The sequence below is a fragment of the Ischnura elegans genome, chromosome 8 (assembly GCF_921293095.1).
Source record: "Ischnura elegans chromosome 8, ioIscEleg1.1, whole genome shotgun sequence".
NCBI lineage: Eukaryota > Metazoa > Arthropoda > Insecta > Odonata > Coenagrionidae > Ischnura > Ischnura elegans.
Window position 1 is genome coordinate 5358919 of NC_060253.1, and position 12658 is coordinate 5371576.

Genomic DNA, 12658 nt, shown 5'->3' on the forward strand with positions numbered 1-12658 from the left:
GAATCGATTCGAAAGAATCGGAATCGAAAAAAAAGGTGGAATCCACTCGTCCGTTCCTAGTTTAATAGCACCCATCTCCCGTGAGCAGTAGGAGGCCCGACAATGGACGGCCGCCGTGGAATGGAACGAAGAGTGATTCATCGAGGGATGATTCATTCAATCGACCCGCTGCGGTTCTTCGGGACCACCAATTGCGCTGCGATCCCCACACACGAGGAAGGAAGGGCAGCGGCGATCGCAAAAGGAGCAACGCATTCGAGGAAGGGAGGCTTCTACACAAACTGGACCAGACCGGACACTTCAGTGCAAGTAGGGCGGACGGACTCCCAACGCGCTTGGACCACACAAAAAAAAGGAACAGTTGACACTGTAGAGGCGCACGAAGGTCTGTCTCCATCGCCGCGTCGAGGAGGCGGAAAGTAAATAACACAGGCCAACAAAACAATATTGTTTGAAAACTTTTTTTATACTTTTTTATTTTAAAGCTGATCTTTATAGATTTTTATGTGCCGAATCCAAACCTTGCCTTAGTTTATTTGTATCACCCATAGTTTCCCAGCAATACCCCAATACGGTATATAGGGAAATCAATGAAACATTGTGTTACATCATAAAATTGTTTGTATTTACTGTAAAATTACTAATAATAGTAATGTAGCATGACAAAATAGGGTTCACTTGTCAACTGGAATTGGTTCACATTTTCCCTTTTGGTCCATTTTTTTCCTTGAAGCTTCTTGCATAGCTTTTCCTGCGAATAATCGCTAGCTGAACTTCTCGGTGAAGTACCAACAGTAATCCCCCATTATCTTCGTTCATTAGACCTACTTTTTCAATTTTATTTTAACTATAAAAAAGTTGTTAGATTCTAAATATATTGCTTGATTTCATAAATTTAACAGTAAAATGTGAATAAATATTGGGTGATACAACTTTTTAAGCATCACAATTGAATTCAGCAACATAAAAAACATAAGAATAAGGTATTTTCAGTAAAAAAGTTTTTTCTTCGTTGGCCTGTGTAATGGAGGAAGACGTTTGTGACTTTGTCCTCCGATTTAATCAAGTTTCCCGTATCTCCGAAAGATATACTCAAACAGCTGACTGACTGCATCGGAATGAATCAGAATTTGCGAATGTTTTTTTTTCATTTTTCGCACATGATATTAAAAAATTTGGCCAAGTCTCTAAGCATCCACCCCCAGATCTAAACACGCGTATTTAAGTGCTCTAGTAATTGGAAATTAATCTTTTAAAGTGACATCAACAGCATCGGTAATTCCTAAGAAAACTCGGAGCGAACGTAATAAGACATCTTTCTCACAGCCAGCCTCGGAGGCGGCGGTGTAGCCGGCCTGCTATTCCGAAGGTCGCAAGTTCGAGTCCCGCCTGGGTAAGTTTCCTACATCCAGGACATAAATGTTCGTGCTTTTACAGTTGCTCCTTCCTGGAATCCTCGATTTAAAGGTCGCTGCGAGCAGTTTTTGGGGTACGAATAAAAAATATATAATCGCGGAGTTGACGAAAAATGATATTTTTCAAACGAATTAAAAACGTCATTATCAAATAAATTCTACCGTTTAAGGTACGTGAACATTGATTAGTGCATTTTGCGAATCAATGCATTTGATTGTTGATAGTGCTTTTTGGTGAGATCAATCTCTGGGAAAGAGCACCTTGACATGTATGTCCATTGTGCCAGCCACCAATAATATTAATACCTATACAGTACGATGTCCGTACAGGTAAAAAGTGTAGGGAGAGTGGTAGGATTCCTGGCACGTATTCGAAAGACCACAGTTCTTATATCGGTCATGGTAATTGACCTTTCCTTTTAAGTGATTTTCGCGATGATCCTTTAGATGCACAACTCATGACAATCTGAATGGGAAAATTTGGAGACCCCAATGTAAAACAAAACATTTGTTTTTTTTTTAATGTTCAATTATGCCTAAAACCCCCTGCCAGAAACCTTAGAGGTGGCTCGCAGGGTATTACGTGGATGTAGAAGTTTTAAGGATAGCAACGTTGTCTCAACTGATAGGATTAATGGCGTCACTCACGAGGACGACTCATTGAATGTTTTTTTCCAAAGTTCTAACCTTGCATATGTTTGCTCTAGGAATTAATAACCATTAGCAAGTTTTTTTTAATGAATATGCATGTACATTTTGCTAGTATGCGTAATATTTCTATGGCCGTACGGTGTGTGCATGTGGCAGCCCTCTTGCATGCTGCATGTTGGTGATTTGTCACTCACTGCCAAATACCCTAGGGGTGGCTCGCAGGATATTATGAAGAGGTAGAATTTAAGCGTAAAAATAAACATTTCCTGCTTTATGCCCAGGGTAAAAAATACCTTGGCAGTCAAATTACTAGGACTCGGGTCGCGAATGAGTAAATTCCGGGTTCTCATCTCGGTCATGGCAATATGCTTTTCCTCCGAATAATTTCTGCACTTAAATCCGTTGGATAAACAGCCGATGACACTGCGCAGGGGATATTGCGGAATGAAAGGAGCGGAAAGAGTGAATAGGAAGTGAAAATAAGTAACAATTGAGATGGCTCACCAGCAGGAGAGATGGAGTCGCAGCTAGAAGATGAAGACGGGTGACGCTTGCCATTGGCTGTTGAGGTCACGTGGCTCCGACCACTGGACTCGCGACGAAACCTGCAAATGATAGAGAAAAAAAAATTAAAAAAGTGAAAAACAACGATCATTGTAACCTGAACCCCATTCTAATCATGTGGGTGGAAATAATTTCAAACGCAGCAAATTCTTAAATTATTTAACACACTTTCGCAGGAGAAAAGGAATCAATTGTTGCATTTTACGTTGATTTCGATCGCAATAGGGTGGTGCCCTTTTATTTTTTATTGCCTAAATCGAGGATTATTACTCCTGGAGAATATATTTCACGCTTTTGGATTTTTAAATGACGATATCTATTTTTCACGATTCAATGAAAAGTGAAAATTTTCAAGCGCGCGAAAACGCGAAGGCTAACTATGAATGCTGGGAAAACCCCGTGTGACGTCATTCTGGTTCCCGCTGCCGCAAAGTGAGGTGACCTTGGGGCGAGGATGTGACCGCCGCTGCGATACAGGATGCTAGCAGGTAGCGCTTGGCTTAAATAAGGATTATTAATACCTTATCAAACGAAAGAAACTTTCGGACCTTAGGTAGTTTTAATAGGTGATCATTAAGAGATGTTTCCCTGAGCTCTGTGCCTCATGCATGTATTGGTTATCTCAGACGATGTATAACTCCTATCTACTCGTATAGAAACTAGGTCCCTGTGACGCCACGTGGAATGGCATCGCATGGGCGCCAATATGGCTGTTTTCAAATGAGGATAAAAATGGACCATTGCCATTCGTCTAAACCGGTATTTCTAAAACCAAATAATTTGCATATTATGAATACACTAATGGTGGTTTACGAATCGCAATCAACGCCTTTCGTTTTCTTTGATGAAGGAAACTACCCTATTTGAGTATGGATGCATAGGTCTCTCTGATTCTCACATTTTGGCCAAAATTTAGATAGCGAGCACATTGACATTATTTTTACATATTCTCCACAAATCCGTGCTTAAAACCAACTATTACTCATACCCGTTCCTTTTACTCAATTTTCTTTGATATCTTAACCGATAGCGTCCACAATAAAGATTTCTCGTTCCTGGGTAAAGTTTTTATGGTATTCAATAAGGCAAATGGGTGATATTTATCTTTTATATTTAAAAGGTATCCCATATCATCATATCATCATACTATATCAAATATAGGTGTTCTATATTTGCTATGATGATGTTGTATTTGTGATATTTGGCTCAGGGTCGGCTGTTCTTTATCGCATATATTTTATTTTTATTATTTGGTGGTTGTATATTGTTGCCTGTTACCCGAAGACCCGGTTCAGACAAAGCTTGCTCCAGCCTATGAGGAACCTAATTCCAAATTTTTCTTTTGATTGAATTGAATTTAGTACCGCTAAAGGTTTGCAAACACATGAAGAATACTCACTCACTCACACCTCAAATTGATCGGGTTATATACCTGTGGACGGTCCAGCTGCCGGTGAGTATATATACCACCTCCTCAGCAGCGATGAATACACTAGTGATGAGCGATATATCGCTAACTGTGATTGAATCACCGTTACTGAAAAGTAGCAATCACTGTCGGTGATTTAATATTCGAAATCACTGAGATTGGATTCGGTAGCCGATCACTGCCGGTGACTAAATCACTAAATACTCGAAATCACTGCGACTGTGAATACGATGAAGATAGCTTTGACTGCTACCACTGCTACCAACAGTATAATAAAAGATGTCTTATTCATCTTTAATAATTTTTAAGACAATATTTACGAAATATACAGCTAACGGTTTGAATATAAAATATGTTAAAAAAAATGCCGACGGTATTTTAATGATTGCCCCTTATCGATTCCTTTAGCATATCGGATTAACTTAATTATCGAAATATAAACTCTGAATCAGAATAAATCCCTAAAAAAAATATTTCGCCTAATTTTCCAATTTTCAATAAGTTTATTCGTTCCTTTTGCGGAGAGCTCATCCATTGGAATTGGACAAAGTAGCAGGAATAGCAGCGCTACAAATCACCGCTTACTTTAAAGAGTGATTCTTGTCGGTGATCGCAACCACAGTTAAAAATCACCGTCACTGATGAGTAGCAGTCACAGGTATCGAAGTGATTGGAAAATCACAGTTCCGCTCATCACAAGAATATACGCCAAGTGCGTGTGCGGGACAAAAATGACGATACAAGTGTAACGGGGCCAGTGCAACCTTTCCAGTGTAAGTGAAGGAGAATTAGAAAGACAGGCTTCTAGTGAGCGCGTGCAAAAGCACTCTAAGATTAACAAGACTAAATTTAGCCGGCGTCGGAAGCCGGAATAAAATCAGAAATAAAATATGAATCGTGCAAGACGAGGTGGGCGAGGGAAAAAAAACGACCCAGTTTCTCTGAATTAGCGAAAAATGACTTATTATTTACAAATTGTCAAAGGCTTAGTCATGGGAGAGCTCTACTCTAAACTTAACAACCAATGGGTTTAATCACTTATTTTTAGAAAGAGATCACTGAGGGAGACAAGCCGAAATTTGTTCCCTTTTTCTCACGGCCATCTATATTCTGGCAAACCAATTTTTGCTTTGGTTACTAATTTAAGTATAGCGGGACTAGCCAGGATGATAACTTTCAAGTAGTCACCCACAATGAACAAATTCCATAAAAGAAACAATCACTCGCCTTCGCCTATATGCGAACCCGGACACACGAATTTCCGATGGTGTGATTTAGCCAATTAAGCTACCGAGGCATCATTCCCCTCAATTTGTGGAAATTTTCGCACGCACACAGCCAAAAATGAATGATAGGGAATGTAGCATCGATAGCTTTTCTCGATCAAGCATTCGACCGATAATCGGGGGATACGAATCCAGATCAGGGTGAATCATTTTTTTTATATGGAACTATCACACGCTTTAGTTACATTTTATATTGTCTGCCATTAACCAATGATTTTACTTACATCTCTACGCAATCGAAATATACAGTTGAGTTAATCAAGCGCATGGTTTTCTAATGATTACGAATTGACAAAAGTTTGTGAGTATAGGCAACCTCATACCATCAAAGCTCCCCCCACGACGCAAATCTTTGGCTTCGTCGGGGGCGAATCTCGGGCGAATACCCATGCGGTAAAAACTCTTCTCGGGATACCGCGCGGGTAAGATTATATGAGAGCGCCGACGTTTCGGGTACCGACTCGCTAGCCATTCTCACGGCTACTGACAGAAAATTTGAAGTGACCGTTGAACCTCAGCATTAGGAGGGGCCGGATTGGTCGAGTCCCGATTGTAGTCGCGGAGGACCGTGGACCAGCGAAGACATAGATAGCTCTGGCAAGCATAAATCAATTAAGAGTTCTATTCCAAGAGCTGCTGATATAAAATCCGGTCTCTCTGTTTACATTCTTATTCTCAAGTCTTATTTCAATAGCCTCTTTAGTTAAACGATCCCAAAATCGATTTGATCGCCATAAAACTCTGGTGTCACCCCACCGTATTTTATGGTCCTCATCCAGGCTACGCTCGACTATGGCTGATTTTTCCGGTTGGAAATGCCTTTGATGTTCTTTGAGATGAGTAGATATTGTTCGCCCAGTCTCCCCCAAGCAGACATTACCACACTCACAGGGGATTTAATAAACTCCAGGAGTCATATGGCCAATCGGATCTTTTACACAAACAATACCCATACGGTATTTGCTCCGCTCAATGGACAAGGAGCATTGGGTACATCTTGCATCATTGGGTACTATTTGCAGCTAGTTACCCCCGTTAATTGACGAGCAATGCAAGCGAATCACACCTCACCCTTTCTGGCGAATAGTAGCTGATTTGGACGTAAGTGAGGATTGTTATCGCATCCGTGCGCGCCGCCGCCGTCAGTTCGATGGATGAAGGAAAAGGAGATGTTGAGGGGAAAAGATGTTGAGATGGGGAAACTGGGTGGATAGGGGGTTGAGTAGGGGGGGGAGTGAGGGTGAGGGAGATCCTATCTATATACAGCCCTCGTGGTGACTGACTCACTGATGGATACAAATTCCCGACCACTTCTAGAAGTGCTGGAGAGCTGAAATTTGGCACGCGTGCGGGAAACCGGAAATGATTCGGAGGAAAAATCCGAAAACCGGAAGTTTCCGCCACGTGTCGTCGCTAGGACGACAAAATGGCCGAAATCGCGCTTTATCCGGGGACCGTCTTCCGGTTTTTATTTTACTGCGCGCGAACCGTGCGTGCCACACGGATCGTTAATGCATTTTTTGAAAGCTGGTAAATGTAGTAACGTAATTATGTTATGTTATAAGTTTCTTCTTAAGAAATTTGCTGCCAAAATGGCGTCCAAAAATTGGTTTTTCGAAAAATATTTCATAACTTCCGCTCCCTTAGTCGTAATTACAGGTGTAGGATATTGAAAATGATTATTATATATGCTCATAACATAGTCTATGAAATGTAGGTAACGTTTTTCTTTCATCGTCCTTGGTTACTGAGAATAAAATTAAAATATTCCGAAAATCACCGAAAATTACGATTTTCAAAAGATTAACACAAGGTTTTGTCAATTTTAACTCAACCGATTTCTTTCAAACTTTGTAGTTACATACAGCTATGCATTGTCTTTCAGAAAACATAAACATTTTAATAATAATTTAATGGATTTAAACGCGAAAAAATAAAAAAGGCGGGCACTGCTAACATTTTTCAGGGACTGGTTTGCTTTTTATTGTATTACTTTCGAAATATGGATGTCATAGGGCACAATTCTTTTAGACATGACAGTAAATGAATGTGACCATATAGTACCGTATCTTTTAACCCCCCGAAACCCCCTAAAAAATTAAAATTAGCATATAAGTAGCCTTGTCGGGTACCTTTCGTCACAATTCCGCCGCTTTTCCAATCCTTACCATTCATCGCTACGGAATTGATGTGGACGATTGATGACCGCTGGCAGTAAAAACCTATAAACCCCCGGTAAACCCACATACACCCCCCCCCCCCAAAAAAAATAAAATTTTCAAATAAGTCTACTTTTTCGGTACTTTTCGTGACTATTCCACCGCCCCCAACGACTCATCCCCCCGAAATTTATGTGAATGGATGGTGACCGCCAGGAGTACACACATTTAAACCCCCGGTATCCCCGTGAAATCCCCCCCCAAATGTAAAATGTGTCATTTAGTCTCCTATTTGGGAACTTCTCGCAAACATTACGCCGCACTACCCGTCCCCTCTGAGCTCTAGATCCGGAATATTTGGTGAGGGCGAGCCACCGTAAACCATACGGGAAAAAATACCAGAACACCCCCGATTACCTCCTGGAACATCGCCGAAAAAAAAATAAAACAAATTTAAACTCGCCTTTCCGAATAGTTTTCGACACAATTTAACCGGTGCCCCTACCACTTATTAAAACCCCCGATAACCCCGTGAAACCTCCCAAAAAATTTCTACTAAAGAGCCTCTCCAGGGAAAAGAATCGTAAGACCACTCTTCCGGTCCCCTAGGACTTATCGGCACGGAATTTATGAGAACTTTTAGTGACCACTGGTTTAACACAAGTATAAAACCCCCGGTATTCCGTAGGAACCCCCCGAAAAAAAAATGAAAAACTTGCCATTGAGTCTTCTTTAATGGGTACTTATCGCCACTATTAATCCGCATTGCACTACCTTTTACAATCATCGCTACATGATCACTGTGGACTTTTGGTGACCGCATGCATAACACATTAAAATCCCCGAATCCCCCTGGGCACCCATCTCGGTGGGGAAGACCATTTATAATGACTAGGCGGAGCAGCCGCGGGGGGGCTCCTCAACCCCAAGGCGGCGAAGCCGCCCCACAACGAGGAACTGGCGTAGGCGAGGGGGAGCTTCAGCAACCCCCGGGCGGCGTAGCCGCCCCGATGTTCAAGCGGCGCAACCGCTGTGGACTCCCCCCACCTCTGGGCGGCGAAGCCGCCCCTTAAACGAATGACGGTGAAACAGTTCCGAAATGCCCTCGTCCTCTGGCACACTAAACCCCCGGGCGGCGAAGCCGCCCTTCAGCGAGGAACGGCGAAGCCGTTCCGAGGAATGAGTGGGGCACCTCCCTACCCCCTGGCCGGCGAAGCCGGCCCCTAGCCGTGTTGAGATTATTCGAACTTCAAAAGTCTTCGAACGACCACAAATGTAGACGGCGAAGCCGGAACCGGGGTTTTAAGGGGCGGAGCCCCTTAACGAGCGCGCGGAGCGTGCGAGTATATATATCGACTCAGTCAGAATGGGCGAAATTCGATGAGGGAAGAAAAAAAGAGTAGGAGATGAGGGCTGGCAGGAGAAGCGATGGAGAGAGTGGAATGTGGTAGGGCTGATATCGAAGAAGCGGATCAAACGAAATCGATGACCAATGGCCACGTGCATTAATGGAATAGCAGCAAATATACTTCCTGCATGAAACGACGTTCGTTCATTGGATGGAGCCCATGAGAGGATTTTATAAAGGCCGTTTTGCACGTGGCACGTCATTGCACAATCTGACGTGTGCAGGGAGGCGCAGTCAAGTTTGCGTCGCGTAAAACGGTGAATTGCTAGAACGCAAGCGAGAATGCATGGATGTGGCATGGCAATATAATCCCTGACCTAATTTCGTTCATGCGTTTTTGCAATTCCACCCCATTTTAGAAATTAATGCAGTTCTAACCTGCGCAATAACGTGTTCCGTATAAAACGGACTTAGGGCTTTGAATAAACTGCTAGTAAAGAGTATGATCTGATGTGTGGCGCTTCGCAGAAACTCGGACACTTTGGAAGGAGAACGAAAGGAGACTGGAGACGTTTAAGATGAGCGAATGGAGAAGAATGTAGAAGGTGAAGTGGAGGGAGAGAAAGAAGAACGACGAAGTGCGGGACATGGTGGGTGAGGAGAGGCAGCTTTTAGATGAGATACGGAGGAGACACAAGGTATGGATGGATCGAGCACTCAAAGAGTAGATGTTGAAAGCAGTGTTAGAGGATAGAATGCTGGGTAAACGAGGGAGAGGAAGGAAAAGAATATAGGATTTTTAGATAGAATGTAAGGAATTTATCCCAACTGTGAATTGAAAATGGATGCCCAATTTGGTAGGAAGACAAGCAAGGGGTTACTCGCAAAATTCTCCACGTCAACCTATCTTAACCGGTAGAATACTTAAAAATAACATCGACTGGTATAAAGGTTTAACTTTCCCCCGGCGAATGGTTGAGGTAAACAGTTTCCGGGTTTCCAAGCGGGTTAGACTCTCCATCCTTGCCGAAGTTTCGATGAATAACTTATTCATCGTCATCATGGCCGTTGATGATGAACAAGTCATTCATTGAAACTCACGTCGGATAGGATGGAGATAGAGGATATAACCCGCAAGGAAACCCGGGAAATGTTTTCGTCAAATATCGACATAGCACTGCAAGAACGAGTGACTTTGTACGCAGTCACGCGCACGGGTGCAAAGTTAACTACACCAACGGATGAAGTTCGTCATGAAAAAATATATTAATATAGATGGAGCAAGTTCTGAGCGGGGAGAGGATGTTGAAAACAGTGTTGGAGGGCATAATGTTGGGTAAACGAGGGAGATGAAGGAAACGAATAAGGGTATTTAGATAGAACGAATCGGTAAAACCCACCCCGAAGTTCGCTCTAAGAAAATGGCTTGGCGGTGAAATTGGCTAAAACACCTGATCGGCAATCGGGAGATCCGGGTTCGAATCCCGGCTACGTCAAATATTTTTTCATCGCGAACTTCATTCTTTCGTGTGTTTAATGTCGAAATGTTCCACCGTGTATCCGTCAGCAAGCATAGAATAAAATTAAGCTCGTCAACCTCCCAATTTGCTATTTTCTTTCAAATCATTCATTTAAAAAACCTCCCCACCATTACACACACATTAATGTGATTCCCCTCCTACCCCCTCGCATATCCTTAATGTCTGTCTCCTTCCTCCCCTCCACTCTCCCCCTCCCGCCCCCACCCCTTGCCCACTCTTCCTGCCTCCCCTCTCCTCCCCCCCCTAAATCAGCCGCTCTCACAATTGGGCATATCCTGGTGCCCACACAACCAGGAAGGTCCCCTCTAAGCCCTCCTCCCTTCGCATTAGGCACGCCCACGCGCGGACCACGAGAGCAGAAGCAACGGAGAACACAGCAGTGTCACCCGGCAGTCGAGCAAACTCAACACTTGCACTCACGCGACGACACAGCATTGCGAGTATTTCCGCTCGCGGTCATTTCGAGACGAGGAGATGACGACGCTTCTTCCTTTCTCTCTTCTTCAACTTCTACTTCCCTCGACCCATCCACCAAACCTCTCCCCCCCTCTCCATATCTCCCTCTTTGAACTTCCTCTAAACGCAACGCCGCGCTGCCCACTATTTCCTTCTCACCAGACATCATACTTAACCCCTTCCACCCTCGAACAGCTCGCTCCATCACCATCTTAAGTCAACAATAGTAAGATTAGTTCGCCACAGCTCTCCATACCGCTCTTCTATCTGATAAACTTATTTTTTATGGCTGCCGATTGAGCACAATTAGGCTGGGAGCCGCTGGAGACTCGGAGGCTGCGCGCTAGGCTTAGATTGCTTGAACAATTGAGAATGGATATCTTTAAGAGCGACACGGAGAACATAATATTAGAGCATCACTATATTTCCAGGTCCAGCGACAAAATTAAGAGATTTTTTGCCGATCGGATAGATATGGGAATTCGTTTTTCCCCCGGAACCATAAGAGATTTCAATGAATGCTAGTCGCAAATTCCTTATAGCACTTCCATTTTATTTTTAAACGGCTGGTGTCCTAACACCCCCTGCTACACGGCTTGCGGGGTATTATGTAGATGTACATGAATAAGAAGATCTTTTATTAAATTTCTAACGAAAATGACATAAGGTTAGCCTCTTGGACTTAAATTTAATCCCATTAAGGCCTCCACGTAATAAAAATACAAAGATGAATCTTCAAAATGTCCTATGTCTTTTCTCTGAGCTACAGCCCATATCACTCTCTGTTGCTAACGCAGTTCCCTTCCTGATGTCCTTACTCCTGTATCCGTTTTCCTCTAATATGCTGCCTAAATAGTTGAATTGCTCCGTCTGCTCATATATTTGCCCATCTATCTTGAAGCTTACATTCTCAGTTCGCGGTACTTCACCCGCTTTAATTGATAATCCAGCCTCCTCCACAATTGAATTCCTTCTAATGTGGCACCGTTCGCTATGGAGTCCTTCGAGTAGGAAAAAAAATTAGTCGAGTGCTAAGCAGCGTATCGTAAATTTGTTTCGATTGTGCCCATAGCGTATTTTTATAACAACAATATTATTTATGATTCTAAGATTCCTTCATCCAAGATTCACGGTTTGAGTTTAGAAAAAGTGCTGGTAAAAGCTGAAATAGGGACGAATTGTCTGGTGATAATATGGTTACGCCTTAACGAACCAGCGTCCATTTGCTTAGCTTTGAATTTGGCATGGCTCGCTGACGAGATAGACTATATGATACCAGGAAGTTTCCTATTGTATTTATCTGTCTGGAGTACATTCCCGTCGATAGAAACTCCTTCAGACGAGGTATCGTTTATTCCACCTGTAATTTATTACTACATCGAAATCGAAAGATTTTGTCTAAGCCTTGTGGACAACCTCGATGCATTTTACAAACTAAAACATTTAATTTATGGCTAAATTTCAACAAGAACACCAGTCACCAACACGTAATATATATGGCCGTTCACATCCGATCACTAGACGCAACGACTTTTCGTGAATACCAATTTTAAGTACGGTATACTTCAGCAATACTCGTATCCATCGGACCATTCCAAATAATTCCTCCAAATGCGAGGGGGCATAGGGAAAGAAACTGCCCCCCAATACCGTGAAATTCTCACGCCTGTGGGTTAGCTTCAGGTGAGCTCGACCCATACCTATCCAAACCAAACTTTGAGTAGTGGTGAGTGGTAATGTAACGTAAACTGTCTTCCTTGCATGCATAAGCATGACATATCCGTGTGGCCCACGCTATAAACGTTTGGC

The 12658-nt window shown here is 42.8% G+C and overlaps 1 protein-coding gene across 1 annotated transcript in view; it reads right to left on the bottom strand.

The window, feature by feature from the left end:
- LOC124163721 (high affinity cGMP-specific 3',5'-cyclic phosphodiesterase 9A) overlaps nt 1-12658 on the bottom strand; it is an 870491-nt gene that overhangs the window by 381067 nt on the left and 476766 nt on the right. Inside the window, exon 3 of the mRNA XM_046540795.1 lies at nt 2571-2671. Within this exon, the coding sequence (XP_046396751.1) occupies nt 2571-2671 (101 nt within the window). The remainder of the gene's footprint in view (nt 1-2570; nt 2672-12658) is intronic.